At 55.2% G+C, this 27998-nt stretch overlaps 1 protein-coding gene across 1 annotated transcript; it reads left to right on the top strand.

The window, feature by feature from the left end:
• Nucleotides 1–1745: 1745 nt before the first annotated feature.
• ACER1 (alkaline ceramidase 1) lies at nucleotides 1746–26660 on the top strand. Its single transcript, XM_070059508.2, has 6 exons — nucleotides 1746–1869; nucleotides 19141–19255; nucleotides 19341–19482; nucleotides 19908–20045; nucleotides 25256–25393; nucleotides 25620–26660. Exons 1-6 carry the CDS (start codon nucleotides 1777–1779, stop codon nucleotides 25786–25788), a joined length of 795 nt encoding a protein of 264 aa, XP_069915609.1. The 5' UTR covers nucleotides 1746–1776; the 3' UTR covers nucleotides 25789–26660.
• Nucleotides 26661–27998: the final 1338 nt, after the last annotated feature.

Below are 27998 nucleotides of genomic sequence, written 5' to 3'. Positions count from 1 at the left end.
CATTCGGGGCACGAACCAGCAGACGCCAGCTCTTTCTCCCCATTTCTCTGCTTCTCAAATAAGCAGTTTTAATAAGATTTATTTATTTGAAAGGCAGAGTTACAGACAGAGAGGGAGAGATGAGATCTCTCATCCTCTGGTTCACTCCCCAGATGGCCAGAGCTGGGTCAGGACAAATCCAGAAACCAGGAGCTCCGTCTGGACATCTCTCATGAGTAGCAGGGACCATCTGCCATAGCCCTTCCACATGCATTAGCAGGGAGCTGGATCGGAGGTGGAGCAGCCAGGACTAGAAGTGGTGCTCGTATGGGATGCTAGTTCACCCTGCTGGGCCACATGCTGGCCTCTCAAATAAAAACATTTTAAGACTCCCTGGAAGATGGAAATCATAAAGATAGGTTTATGGGGCTGGTGCTGTGGCACAGTAGGTTAAGCCTCCTCCTGAGGTGCTGGAATCCCATATGGGCACCGGTGCGAGTCCCGGCTGCTCCACTTTGGTCCAGCTCCCTGCTCATGGCCTGGAAAAGTAGCGGAGGATGGACCCAAGTGCTGGGGCCCCTGCACCTATGTGGGAGACTCAGAAGAAGCTCCTGGCTCCTGACTTCGGATTGACCCAGCTTGGGCTGTTGCAGCCATCTGGGGAGTGAACGAGCAAATAGAAGATTTCTCTCTCTGTGTTTCTCCCTCTCTGTCTATAACTTTACCTCTCAATAATCTTTTTTTTTTTTAAGATTTATTTGAAAGTCAGAGTTACACACAGAGAGAGGAAAGGCAGAGAGAGAGAGAGAGGGAGAGAGGTCTTCCATCCGATGGTTCACTCCCCAATTGGCCGCAATGGCCAGGACTGCGCCGATCCAAAACCAGGAACCAGGAGCTTCTTCCAGGTCTCCCACGCGGGTGCAGGGGCCCAAGGACTTGGGCCACCTTCCACTGCTTTCCCAGGCCACAGCAGAGAGCTGGATCAGAAGTGGAGCAGCCAGGTCTCGAACCGGCACCCATATGGGATGCCGGTGCTTCAGGCCAGGGCATTAACCCACTGCGCCACAGCACCGGCCCCTCAATAATTTTTTTTTGAAAGATAAGTTTATTTTAGTGCCAAAAAAATTTGACATCTCTGCAGGTTTTCTTTTAATCTGTACATTGTCTATAGATTCTTGGAAGACCCCTCATATGTGTGGGTTTCAGAAGATCCCCCTGGAATGAAGGGCTCCTGGGGGGAACTGAGCTGAACCCGCCAGGGTGGGCGTCCGGCTGCTGCCTCTGATTAGGGAAGCAGCCCTGGGGCTTTGGAAGGTGCCGAGGCAGCAAAGCCTAGTGATTAAGAGTCTGGAGCCTGCAACTAGCCTGGCCTGGCCACCAGGGGACTTAGCTTCTGTGCCTCAGTTTGTCCATCTGTGAAATTGGGACAGCAGTAGTCCTCACCTCAGTGGCCTCGTCGTTATCATTATTATTTTTATTAATTTCTGTGACTGTTTAGAAAGAGTCCCTGCACCCTGCTCCCCCTTCTCGTGGACCCCCCCTCCCTCCCCGCTCACCCTCACCCTGCCTGGACGGTGCCAGGCCCGGGGTAGTGCCTAAGGCCACCGCCACATCAGCCAGGCAATCCTGGCGCAACTGAGGAGTGGCCCAGCAGGTTTTTCCTCCCAGCCTGCCTGCGGCAGGGCACCGAGCTGTGCTCTGCCTGCCTCACCCAGGCCCGGCCCTCCGCGGCTGTCCTGAGCTGTGCCCGCCTCACTCTGCCTGGCGCAGCCAGCGGGCGGCAGGTGCCAAGACAAGATGCCTAGCATCTTCGCCTACCAGAGCTCTGAGGTGGACTGGTGCGAGGTGAACTTCCAGCACTCGGAGCTGGTGGCCGAGTTCTACAACACGGTGAGAGCTGGGGCCGGGGGCTGCGGGCAGGCGTGTGTGTGTGGGTGGGGGGGGCTGGGGGCATCCATGCAGCCGCAGGTTCCAGCCCTGGGGAGACCAGGCGCTAGCTAGCGTTCATTTATCTGGAAGTTGTCTTCATGCGGTGCCGGGGCAGTGGCCATTTGGGAAACAGAGGCTGGCAAGCAGCACTCTGCCCTCCCTGAACGGAAGGCACAGGTGCAATCTCAGGCATTTATGACCCAAGTGCCGCAGTGGGTGGGAGGAGACGCACAGGCAGCTGTGGGGCTCCTGAGCCATGCCACGAGGGGGCAGATCAGGGAAGGCTTCCTGGAGGAGATGGCTGCGTCTCCTTGCTCGTAGCGGCACCCACAGCTAAGGGTGACTGACTTGCCGCTATCTACCTCCCGGGGAGCCCCAGGACGGTATTTCACATCCATTAAGAGAGACTTTTCCTGTGGCCTCTGCCATAGCACGGCATCGGAGCTGCCCCAAAACCACGGATGCATAAAGAACAATGACATTCAACCAAAGCTTCAAAGACATGGGCGGCTCGTGCTGTCCTGTCCTTGTACAGGACTCCGGGTTCACGGGGGAGCGAGGCAGGGCACTGTTCTTTCTGGGTCTCCTCCAATGGCGAGCGACGTGCTCACCCTGTGCCCGACGTCGTCTGTGTGTGGTACGCGGCGAGCCAGGCAGCCCCCGAACGTGGGTCTTTAGTGAGCACTTGCTGTGTGCCAGGCATTGCACTAAATGCCGCGTCTTCATTGTGGCGTCGGGAGCTAGGTGCCATCATGGGGGCGGTTCACAAAGCTCACGCATAACTGGATTAAAAATACGTTGATTTTGGTGCAAAAATTTACTGAAATGGGTGCATATGAAGAACCTCCAAGACATGCATGGAAAACACGTGTGATGGAAAAATGATGCCTGCATTTCACATTTTTTTTTATCAAAATGCATTTTTTTGGGCATTTACTTGTTTTGAAAGTCAGAGTTACAGGGAGAGGGAGAGACAGAGAGATCGTCCATCCACTGATTCAGTCCCCAGTTGCGCTGGACCGAGCTAAAGCCAGGAGCCAGGAGCTTCATCCGGGTCTCCTATGTGGTCAGCAGGGACCCATGCACTTGGGCCATCTTCTGCTGCCTTCCCAAGTGCATTAGCAGGGAGCTGGATCAGAAGTGGAGCAGCTGGGACTTGAACCGGAACCCATATGGGATGCTGACGTTGCAGATGGCGGTTTAACCAGCTGTGCCAAAATGCTGGCCCCCCCAAATAAACATCTTTTGTATTCCATTTTTCTTTGAACTTTATATGTATATTTGAAATTTATTTTTAGTTTGTTTATTTGAAAGACAGGAGAGAGAGATGGACAGATCTTCCGTCTGCTGGTTCCCTTCCCGAGCCCCTGCCGTGGCTGGTGCCATGACTAAGCCAGGAGCTCAGGACTAAGCCTCAGGAGACAGGATGCCCATTAGCAAGGACGTGGATTGAATGTGGAGCCTGGACTCGAACCCAGGCACGCGGGCATCCTTAGCACAGCACTCAATGCCCCCCCCACCCATTGAGCTTACTGAAATGCCTTCCTAGAACCATAGTTATGTTAGCGCCTCCCCAGGGTTTTACCCTCCCAGACAGAGCTGTCACGGCAGCTGGTAAGCCATCGGCGTGCCTGGCAGTCCAGCTCAGTAATATTTTTGTCTCTGCAGAACCAGTGGCCTCTGTCGCAACAGTGCTTGGACCTTGTAGCGCAAAAGCAGCCATGACCGCACGTAGAGGAGTGGGCGTGGCTGGGTGCCAATAAAACTTTATGGGCATTGCCATATAAATTTCATATAATTTTCACAAGTCGTAAAACTCTTCATTTTTTTAAAAAAGATTTATCTATTTATTTGAAAAAGTTACAGAGTTTCATTTCAGACATTTGAACATGTAAACATGGTTCTAAACTCACCGGTACAAGGAGACTTCAAAGGATTTGTAGAAAAATGGAATTAAGAGATAGATTGGGGCAGGCGTCTCTCTCTCTCTCTCTCTCTCTCTCTCTCTCTCTCTCTCTCTCTCCCTCTCTCCCCCTCCCTCTCTCCCTCTCTCTCTCCCCCTCCCTCTCTCCCCCCTCCCTCCCTCCCCCTCTCCCTCCCTCTCTCCCTCCCTCCCTCTTCCTCTCTTTCCCTCCCTCTCTCCCTCTCTCTCCCTCCCTCCCTCTTCCTCTCTTTCCCTCCCTCTCTCCCCCTCTCCCTCCCTCCCCCTCCCTCTCTCCCTCCCTCCCCCTTTCCCTCCCTCTCTCCCTCCCTCCCTCTTCCTCTCTTTCCCTCCCTCTCTCCCTCTCTCTCCCTCCCTCCCTCTTCCTCTCTTTCCCTCCCTCTCTCCCCCCTCCCTCCCTCCCCCTCACTCTCTCCCTCCCTCCCCCTCTCCCTCCCTCCCTCCTTCTCTCTCTCCCTCCCTCTCTCCTTCTCCCTTCCTCCCTCTCCCTCCCTGCCCCTTTCCCTCCCTCCCTCTCCCTCCCTCTCTCTCCCTCCCTTCCTCCCTCTCTGTCTCTCCCTCTCTCCCTCCCTCTCCCTCTCTCCCCTCCTTCCCTCTCTCTCTCCCTCTCTATCTCTCTCTTTCCCTCTCCCCCCCTCTCTCCCTCTCCCTCTCTCCCTCTCTCTCCCTCCCTCTCTCCCTCTCTATCTCTCTCTCTCCCTCTCTCCCTCTCTCCCACCCTCTCTCTCTCCCTCTCTGTCTCTCTCTCTCTCCCTCTCTGTCTCTCCCTCTCCCTGCCTTTCAAAGCAGATGAAAATGAATAACACTTAAAAATAAATAGGGGCCAGCACTGTAGCATAGTGTGTTAAGCCACAGTCTGCAGTGTTGACATCCCACATGGGCACCAGTTCGAGTCCTGGCTGCTCCGCTTCTGATCCAGCTCCCTGCTAATGGCCTGGGAAAGCAGTGGGAAAAGTGGGCCCCTGCACCCACGTGGGCGACTGGGACGAAGCTCCAGGTTCCACCTCTGCCTCTCACATCGCAGCTACTGGATTCAAGTCCCAGCTCTGGCTCCTGACTCCAGCTTCCTGTTAACGCAGGCCCTGGGAGGCAGTGGTGACGACCCTTGGGCTTCTGCCTCCTATGTGGCATGTTTTTATTAGAGAGAATGAGAGCAAGTTCCCATCCACTGGTTCACTCTCCAGATGCCCACAGTGGAAGGGTGGAGGGAGCCTGAAGCCAGGAGCTGGGAATCCAACCCGGGTCTCCCACATGCATGGCAGAGACCCAGGCACTTGGGCCGTCACTGCTGCCTCCCAGGGTGTGCGTTAGGAAGCTGGAGCCAGGAACCAGACCCAGGACTCCAGTGTGGGATGCAGGGAGCCTAACCTCCAAGCCACACGTTTGCTCCAGGAGTTGGGTTTTAAGAGATGCACAGGGGTGGGGTAGGAGAGCAGAGGCAGGAACAAACGTGTGTAAGCCCTGGAAAGGAACAAGAACTGGTCTGATTGGCAAGGGAAGAAGTTATGTACCTGAGGCCAGAATGTGGGGAGACAGGAAGGCCAAGTTGGAGTGTCGGAAATTTCTCCTGTGCCCACCAATGCGCTCACTCATTCATCCCATGAAAATGCTGTAAACCACCTACTGCAGGGTGGTCCTGGTGGTCCCAGGGAGGCTTGGGGTTCCCCAGCTGTGTGTGTGTGGTGGGGATGGTATCCAAGTTCCGACAGCTTCCTCCAGCCCCAGGGTTAGCTCAAGGTGGAGGGAGGAGAAAGGGCTGGAAGTGGGAGTGGGGCATGGGGGTGGGGCACGGGGCCTCTGTGTGCGGAAGGAGGGGGGATGTCAATGTTGCTGTCAACACTGAGTCTTAAAGAACCCATAATGGCTCCCTGGGGCTTTGCGGGTAATGGGAACCACATGTGCAAAGGCCCTGTGGTAAGAGAGCATAGCTGGTCGGGTCGTGGTGGTGGCTTGAAGCCCAGGCTTTAAGCCATGTCCAGGGGCCAAATGTGGAATGCCAGGCTCTGGACTCTGGGCTCCACTTGGAGGGCACTGGGGAGCCACAGGCAGCTTTTTAGCTTTTTAGCATCCTCCACTGCTTTCCCAGGCCACAGCAGAGAGCTGGGTCGGAAGTGGAGTAGCCGGGACTTGAACTGACGCTCATATGGGATGCTGGTACTGCAGGCGGTGGCTTTACCCGCTACGCCACAGCGCCAGCCCCCTGGTTGTGTTTTGCAGATGGGTGAGGAGAGCCTGGGAGGCTCACTGACTGCAATAGAGGTCAGGGGTGTGGGGAGGACTGGCTTAAGTGGGGCAGGGGGAGAAACCAAGGCGTGAGCCATGCCTGTTTGCACCTGTTTGCACCTGCTTGCATGGGCATGGTGGCTGCCAAGTGACCTCCACCTGCATTACTGATGGCTTTGGAGAGTTTCAAGTGGCACAGGCAGAAGTCTCAAGGTCTCCAGCTCCCAGAGGCCACCACGATGTTGAATTTCCTTGCTAGGGTCTCGTCAAAGCTTCAGTGGCTCCGTCTCATTCTCTTGTGAAAGTGTTGCGGATACTTGGTGCCAGAACACATGAGTGGCGTGCTGGCCCTGGGAGAGAGAGCACGGGAAAGAGGAGGAGGGGTGTGGGGATCATGGAGGAGAGGAGGGGAGCAGGTGTTTACAGCACCCTCCCCACCGCCCTCTGCACCTTTCCGTTGCTGCCTCTGCCATGTGGCTCCAGCCCCAAGTGTTCCTTGAGTGCTGTGTGACCCAGAGGAAGAGCCGCCCCTCTCTGAGCTCCTGACTGCATGCAACGTGCAAACTCCATGAGCTCTAAACCACTCGAGCCTTGAGGTCCAGCCATGCATCCTGCTGTGTTCCGTGTCACTGTCCACAGCAGAAACAGCTGGTTCCTGGATACCCATGGCGTGCCCGTCCCCACGGAGGATGCAAATCCAACGCACATACGCACAAAATCTGGCACACCCCAGGCCTGGGCTCCGTGGCTGCCTCTGGTCCTCCTCGCCTCCAGAAAAATGGGTGTCGGTGGTTCCTCCCCTGCGGCGCTCCGGGAGCACACAGAGGGGTTGGAGTCAGCAGGACAGCCGTCTCTCTGTTTTGTGGACGGAGCCCCTGGCTTGCACTTGGCTCCGGGGTGGGAGGTGCAGAAAGACTCAAAATTCCCTGCCCCAGAGGGGCTGACATTCTGGGCTTGGCGAGGCGGACGGTGCACCAAGGTCAAGGGTGCAGGATATTGGGTGGAGGAACTAAGGAGGAAACATCATCCACCGTCCTCTGGTTCACTTGTCCCAAAGGGGACCACCTCCCAGGACCATGGAGAGACTACAGCAGCTGCTGCATGCAATCCAAGCCCCCAGCAGTGGGTGGATGGACACACGCAGCACGGTCCCTCCACACAGCACAGTCCCTCCATGCATTGGAACATCACGCAGCCACAAACAGGGGTGAGGCACAGACACTCACTACGGGGTGCAGGGACCTTGAGAGACACAGACACAGCAGGCCACACAGTGTGGGGCTCCATGGGTAGGAAGCACCCCGAACAGGTGCATCCGTGGAGCCAGGAAGTAGATTTGTGGTCGCCAGGGGCAGGAGGAGGGGATGGGAGTGGGTAACATAATTTCCTTTGGGAGACTGAATTCTTCTAGAATTAGATGGTCTAGTAGCTACACAACCCGTGACTATGCTAAGACCATTGTAGTGTACATTTAATTTTAAATGTTTTATTTATTTATTTTCGTTTAGTTGAAATGCAGAGAGAGAGAGAGAGAGAGAGAAAATTTCAGTCTGCTGGTTCATTCCCCAAATGCCTGCAACAGCCAGGGGTGAGCCAGGAGCCAGGATCTCCAACGGGGTCTCCCACGTGGGTGGCGGGGACCCAGCGCCTGAGCCAGCACTTGCTGCCTCCCAGGGTGTGCATGGTAGGAAGCTGGATTGGAAGCGGAGCGGCTGGGCTGCAAACCCAGGCACCCTGTCCTGAGATGAAGGTGTCCCAAGTGGCAGCTTACCCTGCTGTGCCCCAACGCCCACCCCAGCTGTACACTCTTGGGAGTGAATTTTACTCTCCGTCTTTGAAAGCTGAGTTATGAAGATATCCCCACAGCTCCCGGTACACCCTAAGTGTGGAATAAACTGAAGTTGTAAAAGTGACGTTTATCACCTTTGTTTGCTACTCGTGGGGTTTATGGGGCGCAAAGTCCCGGGAAGGAGGCCCTCTCCTGCCAGCTCTGTCACAGAGGAGATAAAGGGCGCCCAGTGGATTCCAGGCCCCGCCCCTGGGTGTGTGCTGTCACTCAGCAGGTGACAGAAGCCAGGCGTGGGTGGCGGCAGCAAGGGCTGGCTGGAGAATGCTCCCCGACTCCCAGCTCCTGTGCTGAGCGCCTCCCGGGTGCTCCATGTGCTGGGGTCACCTTCAGGGGTAAGACAGGTGCGACTCCCATCCTCAGGGCAGCCCCGGTCCAGTGGGGGAGCCGGAGGCAGCCAGCAAGCACATCAAGACACGAATAAAGGGGCCGGCGCTGTGGTGCAACCAAGCCGCCGCCTGCCACGCCAGCATCCCCACCTGCACCAGTCCTGGGTGCTCTGCTCCCAATCCAGCTCCCTGCTACTGTGCCCAAGTAAGGCCTCTGCCACCCAGGTGGGAGACCCGGATGGAGCTCCTGGCTCGCAGCCCTGGCCATTGTGGGCATTTGGGGAGTGAACCAGTGGCCAGGACCTCTATCTGACTGTTGTGTCCTTTCTCCCTCTCGGATTAGGGGGAGATGGAGTAAACCAATGGGTGCTGAAGCCCCTGGGGTGCGCCGGGCCCTGCCCCATCATGGCGGCAGGCGTTCACAGCCGTGCACAGCGCAGCTCCCGGTTCTCAGCGTTTCCATCAGGGCGGGAACCGCACAGAGGGGTCCCTCACGTCTGTCCCGACTGGAGGCGCCCCTCGAAGGAGGGGCTTTGCTTCGGGCCACTACTAAGGTCCTTTTTTAAATTAATTAATTAAATTTATTTTCAGTGCTGGCGCCACGGCTTACTAGGCTAATCCTCCGCCTTGCGGCACCAGCACACCAGATTCTAGTCCCAGTTGGGGCGCCGGATTCTGTCCCAGTTGCCCCTCTTCCAGGCCAGCTCTCTGCTGTGGTCCGGGAGTGCAGTGGAGGATGGCGCAAGTACTTGGGCCCTGCACCCCATGGGAGACCAGGAGAAGCACCTGGCTCCTGCCATCGGATCAGTGCGGTGCGCCGGCTGCAGCGCGCCGGCCACGGCGGCCATTGGAGGGTGAACCAACGGCAAAGGAAGACCTTTCTCTCTGTCTCTCTCTCACTGTCCATTCTGCCTGTCAAAAAATAAAAAAAAAAATTTTTTAATTTATTTTTATTTTATTTGACAGAGAGTGAGCTCCCATCTGCTGGTTCACTCCCCAAATGGGCGCAATAAGCCAGCACTAAACCAGGGACCAGGAACCCCATCCAGGTCTCCCACGTGGGCACAGGGGCCCAAGCACTTGAGCCATCTTCTGCTGCTTGCCCAGACCATTAGCAGGGAGCTGGATCAAAAGTGGGGCAGCTGGGATTCGAACCCACACTCTGATATGGCATGCTAGAGTCATGGGCAGCAGTTTAACCCTCCGTGTCACAACACCAGCCCCAGTGCTGAGGTTTCTGAACACATAGTAGGTTCTCAAGGAGCGGTTCTGGAATGAATGAATGGAGGTGAAGCCATCGGCTGAGACCGGCACCCAGGGGGTCCAGGTGTCCCGAGCTCAGGACCAGTTCCGGCAGCGTCCCACGGTGCAGCGTCTCCTGCCTGCCAGGGCCTGGGTGGGGCGAGAGGCTGTGAACCATGAGGGCCCAGCCCTGGAGGGCAGGGAGGGAGACCCTGGCACGGGGGCTGTCGCTGATGCTATCAGTCCCCGGAGCCGGCTGGGGCCCTTTAATCAGACCCCACCCATCGCTCTGTCCTCATCCTGAGAACTCCAGTCTCAGGGCTCCCGGCCCATGAGCGTGCAACATGTGTAGCTGTAACAGGCAGCCCTCGCTCCGTGAGCCCACACCACGTCCCTGGCAGTGGCACCCTCCAGTGCCCGGCCTCGTGCGTGCCCTCAGCAGCTTCCCCCAGGTCGTGTTGATGGCTGCCTGCCATTTGTCCCCACACAGGAACGAGAGATGCTGAGGGGGTAGGTCATGCCACAGAGCAGCAGGGAGTTCCCTTTGAGTCTGCCCCACCTCCTGTCCTGCAAGACGGGGCTCGGGGCAAGCTTTGGGGTCCCCTGTGCTGTGCAACCTCAGAGGAGTCACTTGGCCTCCGAGATGCGGTGTCCTCCTTGCAAAACCAGAACTGAAAAAGCCAGAGGTCGTGTGCACGTGGGAGGGCATGGGGCTCAGGGATTAGAAATTATCTCGGGGGCTTGGCTAATCCTCCACCTGCGCCGCCGGCACCCCGGGTTCTAGTCCTGGTTGGGGCGCCGGATTCTGTCCCGGTTGCCCCTCTTCCAGGCCAGCTCTCTGCTGTGGCCAGGGAGTGCAGTGGAGGATGGCCCAAGTGCTTGGGCCCTGCACCCCATGGGAGACCAGGATAAGCATCTGGCTCCTGGCTTCGGATCGGTGCAACGCACCAGCCGTAGTGGCCACTTGGGGGGTGAACCAATGGAAAAAGGAATACCTTTCCCTCTGTCTGTCTCTCTCTCACTGTCTAACTCTGCCTGTCAAAAAAAAAAAAGAGAGAGAGAGAGAGAGAGAAAGAAAGAAAGAGAGAGAGAGAGAGAAAGGAAGGAAGGAAGGAAGGAAGGAAGGAAGGAAGGAAGGAAGGAAGGAAGAAAGAAAGAAAGAAAGAAAGAAAGAAAGAAAGAAAGAAAGAAAGAAAGAAAGAAAGAAAGAAAGAAAGAAAGAAAATTTTTCTTGGCCATGTTGTGCACTCACAGGGTGGGAAACCTGGGTGGGATTTGGCCTAAGCCCTTAAGACTCTCACATGCCATGTTGCAGTGCCTGGGTTTGCTACCCAGGAGCTGGCTCCACTCCCAGTGCCAGCTTCCTGTGAACGCGCCCTCTGGGAGGCAGCAGGTCATAGCTCACGTCCCTGGGTCCCTGACATCCACGTGGGAGGCTTGATGGGGTTCCTGGCTCCCAGCTCCAGCCTGGCACAGCTCTGGAGAGTAAATCCATCGGCGGAAGACCTCTCTCTCTCTCTCTCTCTCTCTCTGATTAATTAATTAATTAAGAGTTTTTTTTTTTTTTAAAGGATGAGGATCTACCCCTGGGACATCTTTAAGACATCCTGGGAGCCACACTTGGGACATCCTGTATCCCACATCCGTTGCCTGGGTTTGAGTCGCAGCTCGGCTCCTGAATCCAGCTTCCTGCCAAGGCAGACCCTAGGAGGCAGCGGTGATGGTTCAGCTACCCGGGTCCTGGATTGAATTCTGGGGTCCTGACTTTAGCCTAGCCCAGCCCAGACTGTCACAGGCATTTGAAGAGTGAACCAGTGAATGGAAGATCTCTCTCTCTCTCTCTCTCTCTCTCTCTCTCTTTCTCTCTCTGTCTCTCTGCCTTTCAGGTTAATAGCAGTTTTTTTTTTTTTTTAATATGAGAAAGTACCAGGCATGGTGTCTTTTATCCTGAACTTTCTACATGCAACACCCTCCCCCCCCCTTTTTTTTTTTTGGACAGGCAGAGTGGACAGTGAGAGAGAGAGAGACAGAGAGAAAGGTCTTCCTTTGCCGTTGGTTCACCCTCCAATGGCTGCCGCAGCCGGCGCACTGCGGCCAGCGCACCACACAGATCCGATGGCAGGAGCCAGGTGCTTCTCCTGGTCTCCCATGGGGTGCAGGGCCCAAGCACCTGGGCCATCCTCCACTGCACTCCCTGGCCACAGCAGAGAGCTGGCCTGGAAGAGGGGCAACCGGGACAGAATCCGGCGCCCCGACCGGGACTAGAACCCGGTGTGCCGGCGCCGCAAGGCTGAGGATTAGCCTAGTGAGCCGCGGCACCGGCCAACACCCTCCCTGAAGTGTCCTCACAGATGATAGCCGAGTGATAAGGCCCCACAGTCCCTGTTGGTTGAGCACCTGCCATATGCCAGTTCCTCAGGGTACAACGGGAAGCAGGAAGAACACAGCCTCTGCTCTCAGAGTGGGAGGACACACGGTTGTCAGGATGACAGGACAGGTGTTAGGGGAATGGAGAAACCCAGAGCCCAGAGGAAGCTGCCCCTGCCCCTGCCTCTGCCCCAGGGAATGGAGAAGCCTCACAGAGAAATGATGCCCAGGCTAAAGGTGCGGCAGTAGTTGGCTTGGCCAGGAGGGAGGAGGGGTGAGAATGCTCTAGGCAGGGAGAACAGCATGGGCAAAGTCCTGGTGGTAAGAGGTGAGCGGAGCGTGGCTCCTTCCGGAGAACCTGGTTATGCCTGCCCCGCCCGGCTGGATTGTAAAGTTGAGCGCATGGCCGGCGCCGCGGCTCACTAGGCTAATCCTCTGCCTTGTGGCGCCGGCACACCGGGTTCTAGTCCCGGTCAGGGCACCAGATTCTGTCCTGGTTGCCCCTCTTCCAGGCCAGCTCTCTGCTGTGGCCCGGGAGTGCAGTGGAGGATGGCCCAAGTGCTTGGGCCCTGCACCCCATGGGAGACCAGGAGAAGCACCTGGCTCCTGCCTTCAGATCAGCGCGGTGCGCTGGCCGCGGCGGCCATTGGAAGGTGAACCAACAGCAAAGGAAGACCTTTCTCTCTGTCTCTCTCTCTCACTGTCCACTCTGCCTGTCAAAAAAAAAAAAAAAAAAAAAGTTGAGCACAGGTGAGTTACAGGTGGAATTCCTAAGCCGCATTTAAGAGTTCGGATTTTATTGATGGAAGCCGTGGACGTGTTTTCAGTGGCGCGTCAGAGCTGGGACGATGGACGGGCTGGGTGGGCGTGTTTGGGGTGTGCTGGTGTGCCCCAGGGCTGCAGGCCGGGGGGCGGGGACTGGGTTCACTGGGCACAGTGAGTGTGTGTGTGTGTGTGTGTGTGCGCACGCACATCAGCACAAATGGCAGGACTGGAGGAGGCCCAGGCGGGGGATGAGAGGGCCTGGCCCCTGACCGCCTGCCCTGTGGCTTTGGCACGAGAAAGGAGAGCAGCCCAGAGTGACGGTGACCGCCCGTGGTCTCTGTCCTTTCAGTATCGTCTTAATCTGCTTTCTGTTGTGAACAGCACAAGCAGATGGGGTAAGAGGTTTGTCTTGGCCCGCGGTTCTGGTCCAAAAGTCGAAGTCTTGCTGTCAGAGTTCGAAGGTGATGGAAGGGCAAGGCACCACCTCAAGTCTGGCCAAACTGGCCTCTACGGCTGCTTCAGAGCTAAACCAATAATCTTGATCTGCTAATCACATGAATAGACTAATCCATTCACGAGGGCAGAGGCCTAATCCCGCCTCCTTGAGATCCCACCCCTTCACAGCTCATAATCGGGGATTAAATTTCAACACGGGGCTGGGCGTGTGGCAGGGCTGTTGGGCTGCCAGTTGGAACACCCGCGTCCCACGCAGGAGCACCTGCCTCCAATCCCCGGCTCCTGCTCCCTGCTAATGTGCACCCCGGGAGGCAGCAGGTGATGGTGCAAATGGCTGGGTCCCCGCCTCTGCCTGCACAGCCTCGGACGTTGCAGGCCTGTAGGGATAAAACAGTAGATTGAAGATCTTTGTCTCTAATAAGAACAACTTTAAACCTATCCCTGGATTCGTCCCTTCCTAGCTGGGTGACGGGGTTGGGCCACTGTGTCGCTCTGAGCATCAGTATCCTCTTCTTTTTTTTTTTTTAAAGATTTATTTATTTATTTGAAAGGCAGAGTTACAGAGAGGCAGAGGGAGAGAGAGAGAGAGGGGTCTTCCATCCTCTGGTTCACTTCCCAGGTGGCCGCAATGGCTGGAGCTCAGCCAGTCAGAAGTCAGGACCCATGAGCCTCCTCCAGGTCTCCTTTGCAGGGGCCCAAAGACTTAGGCCATCTTCCACTGCTTTCCCAGACCATAGCAGAGAGCTGGATCAGAAGTGGAGCAGCCAGGCCTCGAACTGGCGCCCATATGGGATGCCAGCACCACAGGCAGCGACTTTACCCGCTACGCCACATTACCAGCCCCCAGTATCCTCTTCTATCATATGGGGTTACAAACCCATAGCTTGCTGGGTTGGTTTGAGGATGAGATAAGATTCTGGGAACAAGAAACTTTGCACAGTACCCGGAACAAAGCAGATGTCCAACTGTGGAACAGGTAATGAACCCACAGATAGCTTTAGCACTCAATCAGCCCGAGAGATAGTGGGATCTGCACAGGTGTAGTCATACCTCTGACCTCCATTCTCTTTCCTTCTCCAACAGGAAGCTGTATTATTTATTTATTTATTTTTCATGTCCTTAGCTGGCCCTAGTACTGGCCAATCTTTTCTTTTTTCTTTTCTTAAGACTTATTTATTTATTTGCTAGAGTTACAGAGAGAGAGAGAGAGAGAGAGAGAGAGAGACAGAGAGAGAGAGAGAGAGAGAGAGAGAGAGAGGGAGGGAGGGAGATCTTCCACCTGCCAATTCATTCCCCAGATGGCTGCAATGGCCAAGGCTAGATCAGGCCATAGCCAGGAGCCACGAGCTTCATTCAGGTCTCCCACATGGGTGCAGGGGCCCAAGCACTTGGGGCATCTTCTACTGCTTTTCCCAGGCCATTAGCAGGGAGCTGGATCGGAAGTGAAGCAGCCGGGACTCGAACTGGGACCCATGTGGGATGCCAGTGTTGCAGGCTACAGCTTTACCTGCTATAGCACAATGCTGACTCTCGCCTTTCATTTTAAAAGATGTATTTGGGAGGGAGGCAATGGGGAGAGAGAGAGAGGGGGAGAGAGAATCTTCTATCTGGTAGTGAATTCCCCAAGTGCTTGCAGTGGCTGGGGCTGGGTCTGGCCAAACCTGGAGGGTGGTAACTCAAACCAGATTTCCTACACTGGTGACACCTACTTGGGCCATCGGCGCTGCCTGCAGGATACACAGCAGCAGGGAGCTGGGTCAGAGTGGCGACTTGCATTAGGCACTCCGATGTGGGATGCAGCCATTGCAAGAGCAGGAAGCTGGAGACAGGAGCTGTAGCTGCTCCTCCAATGTGGGACACAGGTGTCTGGACTGCCAGGCCCAGTGGCTGCCCCTCTTGACCACTTTAGCCCATAAGCAATTTTTCTTTTTTGTCTCAGCTAATGCTGCATAACAACAAATGTCTCTAACATATAGTGGTTTGACACCGTGATGAATTTTATTTTACTCATGCATCTGTAATCTAAGTAGAGTTTGGCAGGGCACTGTTTTTCAATTAATTTTTTATTATTTTGTTTGAAAGATGGAGAGATGGGGTGGGGTGAGAGAGAGAGAGAGAGAGAGCGAGCGAGCAAGAGAGCCTCCCAGGCTGAAGCCAGGAGCCAGAAAATCCTTCCAGATCTCCCACATTGGTGGCAAGAACCCATGTACTTGGACCATCTTCTGCTGCTTTTCCCGGGCACATTAGCAGGGAGCTGGGTTGGAAGTGGAGCAGCCAGGACATGAGCGGGCGCAAATATGAGATGCTGGCATTGCAGGCTGTGGCTTAACCTACTGTGTCACAATGCCTGACCTCACCTGTCGTCATCATCATTTTTTTTTTTTTGACAGGCAGAGTTAGTGAGAGATAGAGACAGAGAGAAAGGTCTTCCTTCTGTTGGTTCACCCCCCAAAATGGCCGCTATAGCCGGCGCTGCGCTGATCCAAAGCCAGGAGCCAGGTGCTTCCTCCTGGTCTCCCATGTGGGTGCAGGGCCCAAGCACGTGGGCCATCCTCCACTGCCTTCCTGGGCCACAGCAGAGAGCTGGACTGGAAGAGGAGCAACTGGGGCAGAATCGGCGCCCCAGTTGGGACTAGAACCCGGAGTACCAGTGCCATAGGCAGAGGATTAGTCCAGTAAGCCATGGCGCTGGAACATTTTTTTTTTTTTTTAAGATTTCTTTATTTATTTTAGAGGCAGAGTTATAGACAGACAGAGAGAGAGGTTTTCCAACTGCTGGTTCACTCTCCAAATGGTTGCAGTGGCCAGAGCTGGGCTAATCCCAAAACCAAGAGCCAGGAGCTTCTTCCAGGTCTCCCGCATGGGTGCAGGGGTCCAAGCACTTGGGTCATCCTCTGCTGCTTTCTCAGGCCATTAGCAGGGAGCTGGATAGGAAGTGGAGCCACCGGGACTTGAACTGGTGCCTATGTGAGATGCTGGCGTTGCAGGCTGCGGCTTAACCTGCTGTGTCACAATGCCTACCAATCTTGCAAAGTCCCATGTCAGGGGGCCAGCCTGTGGCGCAGTAGGCTAATCCTCCGCCTACGGCACCGGCATCCTATACGGGTGCTGGTTCGGGTCCCGGCTGCTCCTCTTCTGATCCAGCTCACTGCTATGGCCTGGGAAAGCAGTAGACGATGGCCTATGTGCTTGGGCCCTTGCACCTGTGTGGGAGACCCGGAAGAAGCTCCTGGCTTCAGATTGTCCCAGCCCTGGCCATAGGGACCATTTGGAGAGTGAACCTGTGTCTCTCCTCACTGTCTATAACTCTGCCTCTCAATCTTTTAGAAAAGATTTTTTTCTTTCATTTTCTTTCTTTCTTTTTTTTTTTTTTTTTTTTTTTGACAGGCAGAGTGGACAGTGAGAGAGAGAGAGAGAGAGAGAGGTCTTCCTTTTTCCGTTGGTTCACTCTCCAATGGCCGCTGCAGCCAGCGCACTGCGCTGATTCGTAGCCAGGAGCCAGGTGCTTCTCCTGGTCTCCCATGCGGGTGCAGGGCCCAAGGATTTGGGCCATCCTGCACTGCACTCCCTGGCCACAGAAGAGAACTGGACTGGATGAGGAGCAACCGGGACAGAATCTGGTGCTCTGACCGAGGCTAGAACCTGGTGTGCCAGCACCGCAGGCAGAGGATTAGCCTATTGAGCCACGGCGCTGGCCTAGGAAAGATTTTATTTATTTATTTGAGAGGCAGAGTTACACAGTGAGAGAAGGAGAGGCAGAGAGAGAGAGAGAGAGAGAGAGAGGTCTTTCATCCACTGGTTCACTCCCCAGTTGGCTGCAATGGCCGGAGCTGCGCCAATCTGAAGCCAGGAGCTTCCTATGGGTCTGCCACATGGGTGCAGGGACTTGGACCACCTTCCACTGCTTTCCCAGGCCATAGCAGAGAGCTGGATCAGAAGTGGAGCAGCTGGGAATTGAACCAGCACCCATTTGGGATGCCTGCACTGCAGGTGGCAGCTTTACCCACTACACCACAGCGCCGGCCCCAATAAATAAAATCCTAAAAACAAACAAAAAAAAGTCCATGTCAGGTGGAAGCCACAGCTGCTGGTGTCATCTGGTGTCTGAAGTCCTGCAACACCACTTCTTCGTGCTCTGTGTTGGAACCGAGTCACTAGGCTACTGTATCATCTTTCTTTGTCTGCAAGGCCAAGGCCAGCTCATGACCACTGCATCCACACTTCAGCCCACAGGAAGGAGAAAGCGGAGGGGATGACAAGCCTGCAGTGGCTTCTTAAGGACTGACCTGCAAGTGGGAAGTGTCATGTACATTCTTATCCTATTGGCCAGAGCAGGTCACAAGACCACAGCAAGCTGCAAGAGATGCTGGGAAATGTAGTCTTTCCTTGGGTAGCTACAGGCTCAGCTAAAACTTAGAAGACACTACAATCTACAGTTGGCTCTTGGTGTCTGTGGGGTTTGACTCTAGGACCTCCCACAGATGTCAGAATCAAGTCTTTTACATAAAATGGCACAGTATTCACTCATGACCTATGCACACCCTAAAATTTATTTATTTATTTATTTATTTGGGAGACAGAGTTACAAAGAGAGAGAGGGAGAGACAGAGAGAGAGGTCTTCCATCTGCTAGTTCACTCCCCAGATGGCTACAACAGCCGGAGTTGGGCCCATCTGAAGCCAGGAGCCAGGAGCTTCTTCCGAGTCTCCCACACAGGTGCAGGGGCCCAAGCACTTGGGCCATCTCCCACTGCTTACCTAGGCCACAAACACAGAGCTGGATTGGAAGAGGAGCAGCTGGGACTTGAACCAGCGCCCATATGGGATGTCGATGCCACAGGTGGATGCTTAACCTATGTCAGTGCCGACCCTCCTACATCCTTCAAACCAGCCCCTAGATTGCTTATAACACACACAATGCAATGTGTTATGACTGTGCAAATAGTCCCACTGTATTGTTCAGGTGCTAACAACAATGAAAAAAAAAAAAAAGTCCGTACCTGAGGTACGGAGGTATTTTTGCTCCAGTGTTCTTGATCCCTGGTTGGTCCAATCTGTGGGTGCAGAACCTGAAGATAGAGGGCTCCCTTCTCAGAGGAGAGGTGGGAGCATTTAGCCCGGCAGCTCAGACGCCTGCACCCCACATCCGGGCAGCTGGGTTCGCTCCCGGCTCTGTTGCTCACTCTAGCTTCTTGCTGATGCACCCTGGGAAATACCCACGAGGGCTCAAGTACTTGGGTCCCTGCCACCCACGTGGGAGACTTGGACTGAATTCCTGGTTCCCAGCGTCCCCCACCACCCCAGTCACTGCAGGCATTTGGGGAGTGAACCAGCAGCTCGCTCGCTTGCTCTCTCTCTCTTTCTGTCTCTCTCTCTCTCCCCCCGCCTGTTGAATAAACAGAGAGGAAGTGTGCTTATATATAGACACAAGAGGTTAGTTGGGCAGGCACCCCGGATCACTAGGCTAATCCTCCACTAGCGGTGCCGGCACACCGGGTTCTAGTCCCAGTCGGGACACCGGATTCTTTCCCGGTTGACCCTCTTCCAGGCCAGCCCTCTGCTGTGGCCAGGGAAGGCAGTGGAGGATGGCCCAAGTGCTTGGGCCCTGCACCCCATGGGAGACCAGGAGAAGCACCTGGCTCCTGGCTCCAGATCAGCGCGGTGCACCGGCCGCAGCACGCCAGCCGTGGCGGCCATTGGAGGGTGAACCAACGGCAAAGGAAGACCTTTCTCTCTGTCTCTCTCTCTCTCACTATCCACTCTGCCTGTCAAAAAAAAAAAAAAAAAAAAAAAAAAGAGGTTAGTCTTTGCCACACTCATTTTGTGAATGAACAGAATAAGGGGCGGAGTCATTGATCTGCTGATGACCCATTGATTGTCCAGCTCGGCTGAAAGGTTGACAGGTGAATGATCGGCGAATCTTGAGTTGATGAATCCTGCCTGGATGGCAGTAGGCGACTGGCTAGTGACAGCGGGCAGCCCTCCCCGCCTCCCCTGCTGGAGAGGATCCGGCCGACTCTCACCCCCCACCCCCACCCCGCCCCGTGTCTCTGCCTCCTGCAGTTCAGCAATGTCTCCTTCCTGATCTTGGGGCCGCTCATGACCTTCCTGATGCACCCCTACATCCAGAAGCGCTCCTGCGGCAGCTACAGCACCTTGTTCCTCTTCACAGTCACAGGTAGGGCTGGGCTGTGGGCGCGGCAGGCGGTGAGGCGGGGCCGGGTGCCCCGCCTTGACCGCCTCCCCTCGCCTCTGCCGCCCAGGCCTGTTCTCCATGTACTTCCACATGACGCTCAGCTTCCTGGGCCAGCTCCTGGACGAGATCGCCATCCTGTGGCTGCTGGCCAGTGGCTACAGCATCTGGATGCCCCGCTGCTACTTCCCCGCCTTCCTTGGGGGCAACAGGTGGGGCAGGCTGGCTGTGTGTGTGGGGGGGTGGAACCCTCTGTGGCCCCTGCCTGACTGCCCCGAGCAGAACCCCCCAGGACCCCCTCCTCTGAGCCTACCTGGGCTCCCCTGAATCCCTTGCCCCCCCTCCCCGAGGCCCCAGGGGGCCTTTGCTTTACCCCCCACCCCACCCCCAGCATAAACCTGCAGTCCTTTCATGGGCCAACCTAGGTTCCCTGGGTCCTCAGACCTGACCCTTCTGGGTCCCCTCTGCTGAGGCCACCCGGGATCCTCAAGGCTTTTCTGAGCCTAGAGACGCCCTCGCCAAGAGCCCTTCCCTGTCCTCATCCGCCGGGGCCACAGAATCTCCAAATGACCCTGCCTCCACCCCCTGCAGCCCTGCCTCCGCCCCATCCAGTGAGAGCCGAGCCCTCTCCCTGCAGGTCCCTGTTCACCTGTCTGGTTGTCGTCATGACCGTGATCAGCACCCTCCTGTCCTTCCTGCGGCCCACGGTCAACGCCTACGCCCTCAACAGCATCGCCATCCACATCCTCTACATCGTCTACCAGGAGTACAAGAAGTGCGTGGTGGCCCCGGGGAACCCGGCTGGGGTGGGGGAGGGGAGGCGGCTCCCGTTCCTTCCTCCAAGGACCCCTTGCTGTTCTCCGTCCCCTGCCCTGAGCCGTTCCACCTGACTCCAGTGTCCCTTTTCCGTGATCACCCACTGAGCCTGTCTGTCGGACTGCAGATCCAGCCCCTTGAGCAGCGAGCCCCTCCCCCCAACACACAAGGGTACTTTAAAAAGTACCCCCTGTGGCAGGGGCTGCAGTGGGCTAAGCTCCTGCCTGCGACCCCGGCGTCCTGTTCTGCAGCACTGGGTTGAGCCCTGGCTGCTCTGCTTCTGACCAAGCTCCCTGCTAATGCACCTGGAAACTCAGCGGAAGATGGCGCAAGTGCGTGGGTCCCTACCACCCGTGGGGGAGACCCAGATGGAGTTGCTGGCTCCTGTCCTGGCTGTTGTGGCCACTGAGGTAGTGAACCAGTGCATGGAGGATTGATCTCTCTCTCTCTGCCTTTCAAATAAATAAATAAATCTTTAAAGGTAATGGTGGAGGGGCTGGCGCTGTGGTGTAGTGGGTAAAGCTGTCCCCTGCAGTGCCAGCATCCCATATGAGTGCTGGTTCGAGTCCCAGCTGCTCCACTTCCCATCCAGCTCTCTCTGCTATGGCCTGGGAAAGCAGTAGAAGATGCCCCAATGCCGGTTCTAGTCCCGGCTGCTCCTCTTCCGATCCAGCTCTGTCTGCTATGGCCTGGGATAGCAGTAGAGGATGGCCCAAGTCCTTGGGCCCCTGAACCCTCGTGGGGGACCCAGAAGGGGCTTCTGGCTCCTGCCTTCGGATCGGTGCAGCTCCAGCTGTTGCAGCCATCTGGGAAGTGAACCCGCGGGTAGAAGACCTCTCTCTCTGTCTCTACCTCTTTCTGTAACTCCGTCTTTCAAATAAATAAAATAAATCTTTAAAAAAATAAAAATAAATAAGATGGCCCAAGTGTTTGGGCCCCTGCACCCACATGGGAGACCTGGAAGAAGCTCCTGGCTCCTGGCTTTGGATCAGATCAGCTCAAGCATTGCGGCCATTTCGGGAATGAGCCAGCAGATGGAATAATCTCTCTCTCTAATTGTGCCTTTCAAATAAATAAATCAATCTTTTTACAAAGTAATTTGTGGAAAAAGTGGAGTTAAAAGGTAAGTTTACTTTGGTGCAAAAAATGTTGAAATCCATGCATATTTTTGGTAATACTTGTTGTCTCCATGAGTTTTTCTAAAATATTTATTTATTTATTTATTTTGAAAGGCAGAGAGAGAGAGAGAGAGAGAGAGAGAGAGAGAGAGAGAGGTCTTCCATCCGCTGGTTCACTCCCCAGATGGCCACAACGTCTGGAGCTGTGCCAACCCAAAGTCAGCAGCCAGGAACTTCTTCTGGGTCTCCCACATGTGTGCAGGGGCCCAAGGACTTGGGCCATCTTCTACCGCTTTCCCAGACCACAGCAGAGAGCTGGATCAGAAGTGGAGCAGCTGGAACTCGAACTGGCACCCATATGGGATGTGGGCATTGCAAGTGGCAGCTGGCTCAAGTCACTGGGCTCCTGCCACCCACGTGGGAGACCTGGATTGAGTTTTGGAATCTTGGCTTTGACACCCTCCCTAGCCCCACCCCACAATTGTGGGCATTTGGGGAGTGAACCAGTGAAGGGAACTTCGAATCCATGTGCAAATAAGTGTGGCTCTGTAGAATCATCTGGAAACCTGGGGTAGTAGGTGATGTGACGGAAGCATGAAAAAGTGATCACAAGGACCAAGGATCCCCAAGGAAAGCGCCTCTGCGGAGGCCGAGGTCTCCAGCTGCTGCCCTAGCCAGCCCCAGGCCACCCGCAGGAGGAAGACGGGGAAATCAGTGTTCATGGCTCTGCCTCCAATCCTGTGGCTTCTTGCTGGAGTTCAACATTGGCCAGTTCCCCTGGAAACCATGGGCCAACCCAACTGGCAACCATTGACCAGCCCAGCTGGAAACCGTTGACCAACCCAACTGGAAACCGTTGACTAACCCAGCTGGAAACCGTGGACCAACCCAACTGGCAACCATTGACCAGCCCAAAAAGGAAACCATTAGCCAAGCAAACTGGAAGCACAAGGACCAGCTGGCCTGTAGATTTGGTCCCCACAGGTCAGCCCCTAAACGGCAGGGACAGACCCAGAGAGACAGATGGGAGGCACAGCACACATACTTCTAACAAAGTTTATGATACTTCTTTAAAATAGTATTTAATACCCAGCCAGGTCTTATGGACAGTTACTTAGTTTCTCAAAGATGAATTTTTTTAAAAAATAAGATTTATTTATTCATTTGAAAAGCAGAATTAGAGAAAGACAGAGAGATAGAGACAGAAATTGGAGGAGGTTCACTCCTGCTGGCTCACTCCCCAAATGGCAGCAACAGCCAGAGCTGGGCTGATCCGAAGCTAAGAACCAGAAGCTTCTTCCGGGTCTTCCAAAGTGGGTGCAGGGGCCCAAGCACTCGGGCCATCTTCTGCTGCTTTCCCAGGTGCATCATCAGGGAGCTGGATCGGAAGTGGAGCAGCTGGGACTTGAACTGGTGCCCATAGGAGATGCCGGTGCTGCAAGCCATGGCTTTACCCCCTACGCCACAGCGCTGAACCCCAAAGATGGATTCTTTGGTTTTTTGTTGTTGTTATTGTTGTTGTTTGGTTGGTTGTTTTTTTTTGTTTTTTTTTTTTTTTTGTTTTGTTTTGTTTTGTTTTGTTTTTTGTTTTTTACAGGCAGAGTGGACAATGAGAGAGAGAGAGAGACAGAGAAAGGTCTTCCTTTTGCCGTTGGTTTACCCTCCAATGGCCGCCGCTGCCAGTGCACTGCAGCCAGCGCATCGCGCTGATCAGGAGCCAGGAGCCAGGTGCTTCTCCTGGTCTCCCATGGGGTGCAGGACCCAAGCACCTGGGCCATCCTCCACTGCACTCCCGGGCCACAGCAGAGAGCTGGCCTGGAAGAGGGGCAACTGGGACAGAATCCGGCGCCCCAACCGGGACTAGAATCTGGTGTGCCGGCGCCGCAAGGCGGAGGATTAGCCTATTGAGCTGCAGTGCTGGTTCCCAAAGATGGATTCTTACACCTGGTTTTGTTTAAATCTGGATCCAAAACCATCTCTGTGGCTTCCTTTATTGCATTATAGTTCCTTCCTCATTTCCCCGTCTCATGCCTCTGACTTATCTTCGACTGATAGATAAAAATCAGATTATTAGAGGCCACCATGTGGTGTCTTGATACACGCATACGTGGTGCGATGTCCAGTTCAGGGTCAGTGTAACTCCTCCCTCATTTGTCGTCTCTTTTTGGGGAAGACATTCACAGTCTTCCTCCTTCTACCCTTCAAAAACCATACACTATGGCCAGCGCCACGGCTCACTAGGCTAATCCTCTGCCTGCGGCGCCGGCACACCAGGTTCTAGTCCTGGTCGGGGCACCAGATTCTGTCCCGGTTGCTCTTCTTCCAGGTCAGCTCTCTGCTGTGGCCCGGGAGTGCAGTGGAGGATGGCCCAAGTGCTTGGGCCCTGCACCCCATGGGAGACCAGGAGAGGCACCTGGCTCCTGGCTTTGGATCAGCGCCATGTGCCGGCCACAGCGCACAGCTGCAGCGGCCACTGGTGGGGGGGGTGAACCAACGGCAAAAGGAAGACCTTTCTCTCTGTCTCTCTCTCTCTCACTGTCCACTCTGCCTGTCAAAAAATATTTATTATCTGTAATATTAATTTATTATCTGTAATAATATTATCTAATACTATCTGTAGTCACCCTAGTGTGCAGCAAAACACCAGAACTTCTTTTCCTATCTAACTGAAGCTTAGTGCTCATTGATCAACCCTCCTCCCTTCCTCCCTCTCTCCAAGTCTCCCCAGTCTCCAGTAACCAGTGTTCCACTCTTAGCTTCCGTGAAACCAGGCTCCCAAGATCCCAGAAGTGAGTGAGGTCCTGTGGTTCCTGTCTGTCTTTGCCTGGCTAATTTCTTTCTTTTTGTTTTAATATTTATTTATTTGAAAGTCAGAGTTACAGAGAGAGAGAGAGAGAGGTCTTCCATCCACTGGTTCACTCCCCAGTTGGCTGCAACAGCCGGAGCTGTGCTGAGCTGATCCAAAGCCAGGAGCCAGGAGCTTCTTCCAGGTCTCCCACGTGGGTGCAAGGGCCCAAGGACTTGGGCCATCTTCTACTGCTTTCCCAGGCCACAGCAGAGAGCTGGATCGGAAGTAGAGCAGTTGAAACTCAAACCAGTGCCTATATGGGATGCTGGCACTTCCGGCCAGGGCATTAACCCACTGCGCCGCTGGGCCACAGCACTGGCCCCTGCCTGGCTAATTTCATGTAATATAACATTTAACAATGTCTCATCCTATTGGGTGATTGAGTAGTATCCCATTGTGTATATAGATCACATTTTCTGTTCTTTTTAAATTAGAAAAAAATTTTTTTATTTGACAGGTAGAGTTATAGACAGTGAGAGAGAGAGAGAGAGAAAGGTCTTCCTTCTGTTGGTTCACTCCCCAAATGGCCACAACAGCTGGCGCTGCACTGATCTGAAGCCAGGAGCCAGGTGCTTCCTCCTGGTCTCCCATGGGGTGCTGGCCCCCAAGCACTTGGGCCATCCTCCACTGCCCTCCTGGGGCACAACAGAGAGCTGGACTGGAAGAGGAGCAACCGGGACTAGAACTCGGTGCCCATATGGGATGCTGGCGCTGCAGGTGGAGAATTAACCAAGTGAGCCACAGTGCTGGCCCCTCTTTTCTCTCATTTTTTTTTTTAAAAAATATTTATTTGAAAGATGGAGCTACAGAAAGGAATAGAGAGAGAGAGAGAGAGAGAGAGAGAGAGGTCTTCCTTCTGCTGCTTCACTCCCCAAATGGCCACAACAGCCAGGGCTGGGCCAGGCTGAAGCCAGGAGCCAGGAGCTCCATCCTGGTCTCCCACGCAGATGGCAGGGACCCAAGCACTCGGGCCATCCTCTGCTGCCTTCCCAGGTGCATTAGCAGGGAGCTGGATTGGAAGTGGAGTAGCGGGGACTGTAACCAGCACTCTGACATGGGCTGCCGGCACCGCAATGTGGCCCCCAGCCGTGCACCTTCGGCCCCCGCCCCTTCCCTCCTCCCCACCTGCAAGCCTCACGCGCCTGGATGGAGGAATTTCCCATCAGCCTCTTCAGGCGCTGCTCCCCCTCCCGCCCTCCCCAGGACCAGCAACAAGGAGCTGCGGCATTTGATTGAGGTCTCCGTGGTTCTGTGGGCCATCGCTCTGACCAGCTGGATCAGCGACCGCTTCCTCTGTAATTTCTGGCAGTGGATTAAATTCTTTTACCTGCACAGCATCTGGTAAGTACCTGCTCTGAGGCTTGGGGGGCCCCCAGAAGTGCAGTCTCTCGGTGGGCAGAGCTCAGAGCAGGAGCCTGGGGCAGAGAGGGGGAGGGGAAGGCAGACAAGGGCATTCCAGATACTGGGGCTTGAAGGTGGGGGCCGGGGTCCATGGAAGTGAGCAGAGAGGCAGGGCGAGGCTGGGGGCTTCCTGCACCTTCACCGCTCCCCCCACTGCGGTCCACAGGCACGTGGTCATCAGCATCACCTTCCCTTACGGCATGGTCACCATGGCCTTGGTGGACGCCAGCTACGAGATGCCAGGCCAAACCCTCAAAGTCCGCTACTGGCCAAGGGACACCTGGCCTGTGGGGCTGCCCTACGTCGAAGTCCAAAGTGACGACAAGAATTGCTGAAGTTGACGTTCTTGGTTCTCTGGCCGCTCGCCGACCTGCCTGTGTCTGCAGATCAGAGAGACCTGGGCCGGGCCTTGAGCTGGAGGGACATTCCTGGTTCCCGTCTCCGCTTCTCTTTTCCTGTTCTTGGTGTCCTGTCCTGGCCCCGCCCCAAGGCAGGGGAGGGACGTGGCGGCATCCCTGATGACGACCCTGGGGAGCTGCCTGGCATATCTCGCCACCACGGTCCACCCTGTCCTCTCTCGACTTCCCCTCTGTGGCCACAGATTCCCCGTGGCCCCACTATCACGTGCCTTCGTTGGGCTACACCACCAGGTCTTGGGGTGACTGGATGATGCGTTGTCTGCTGGGAACACCCGTGGGCTGGGATTTGCTCTGTCTATTGGGGTTCACTCCCAGGCTCCCTGGATCTGTTTTGGGCTATGACAATGTCCCCAGTACTTGGGAGCAGTCCAGATAACACACATGACACCCAGGCACCTCCTGGTACACTCTCGCCCGTATGTAGGGAGCTCCCAGGCTCCCGTGGTCTTGTGGGGCTGACACTGCTGGTAGGTAGACAGCCAAGGAAAGCAGAGGCAGTCTGGGTTCTCTGGGGGCGTGGGACATCAGGCAGGAGCCAGGGTGGCTATGCTAGGCCCTCAGAGCGAGCAGTGGGGAGGGGAGGACGGTTTCCATGGTGAGGAAGGCACAGGTGCAGAGTGAGCCAGACCTAAGGTTGAATCCTTGCTCCACTGGCTCCTCGTCATACAATCTGGGGGGGAGTGGTTTTTCTGATCTCTGGCGCTCCAGTGCCTTGTTTGTAAAATGGAAGCCACATTCCTTCCCTTGCGGGGTTTCTATGTGAATTAAATAAGCTAATGTGTATAAAATGCTTAGCGTCGAGTCCGGCACATATCCATCCAGCCACACATCTGTGCATGCATCTGTTTTTTAAAGGTTTATTTGTTTGAAAGGCAGAGTTACAGAGAGAGAGAGAGAGAGAGAGAGAGAGAGAGAGAGAGTCTTCCATTTGCTGGTTCACTCCCTAAATGGCCACAGTAGCTGGAGCTGGGCCAGGTTGAAGCCAGGAGCCAAGAGCTTCTTCCAGGTCTCCCACACGGGTTTAGGGGCCCAAGGACTTGGGCAGCAGCAGCCAGGGCTTGAACCGGTGCCCATACGGGATGCTGGCACTGCAAGTGGCGGCTTTACCTGCTATGCCACAGCGCCGGCCCCATCCATCTGTTGAACTGTTTATCCATTTCTGCATCCCTCATCCATCCAATCATCCATCCATCCATCCCTCTGGCCTTGCTTCCATCCATCCCCCCATCCCTCCATCCAACTATCATCCATCCATCCCCCCATCCCTCCATCCAACTATCATCCATCCATCCACGCATGCGTGCATCCCTCCATCCCTCCATCCATCCATCCATCCATCCACCCATCCACATTCACCCACCCGTTTGTCTGCTCAGTTATCCGTCCAGATCATTCAGTCATCCTTCCATTTATCCACTTCTACCTATTCCACTCACTCATGGATTTGCCCATCCTCCAACAGCTATATGTAAACCCTAAGTCAGACACCGAGCCTTGTTGCAAAACAACAGAAACGCAAAGTCCTGTATAAGGAAGAAGACAGATGTTAGACAAAGAGACAGACTCCCGGGCAGACATGGGGAGTGCTGTTGAAAAGAGAGCAGGCGACGTTCTTGGGAACGGGGTGGGGGTCGGGGTGACCCGCCCTCTCTGTGGGCGGCCAGGGAGCAGCATACTTTTCACCGGACTCCTCGGAAACCAGCCACATCAGGCGCCAGGGCAAGACCGTTCGGGGAGAGGGGACGGCAGGTGTGAAGGCCCTGGGGGTGACAATGAGCTTGGAGGCTGGAGCAACAGAGACAAAGCCATCATCAGAGCTCCGTACAGGGAGGGGCTACCTGTAGTGAGGGGTTCTTCACCTGGGAGCCTCGGATGGCTGCAGTGTCCATGGGTTGCCTGGCTTTGTCCGGATGTGATCCAGGCCCCTGGAGTGCATCACTTTAGGTAGACAAGAATACTCTCATATTACAGATGTGGCTCAGAGAGGGCAAGCCACCTGCCCAAGACCAAGGACTCGGGCCATCTTCTACTGCTTTCCCAGGCCATAGCAGAGAGCTGGATTGGAAGTGGAGCAGCCGGGACTCGAACCAGCGCCCATATGGGATGCCGGCCCTGCAGGTGGCACA

This window comes from Oryctolagus cuniculus, chromosome 16, assembly GCF_051225735.1.
Source record: "Oryctolagus cuniculus isolate XC-2025 breed Fujian yellow rabbit chromosome 16, ASM5122573v1, whole genome shotgun sequence".
NCBI classification, from domain to species: Eukaryota; Metazoa; Chordata; class Mammalia; order Lagomorpha; family Leporidae; genus Oryctolagus; species Oryctolagus cuniculus.
This window is presented reverse-complemented; position numbering and strand designations above follow the sequence as displayed.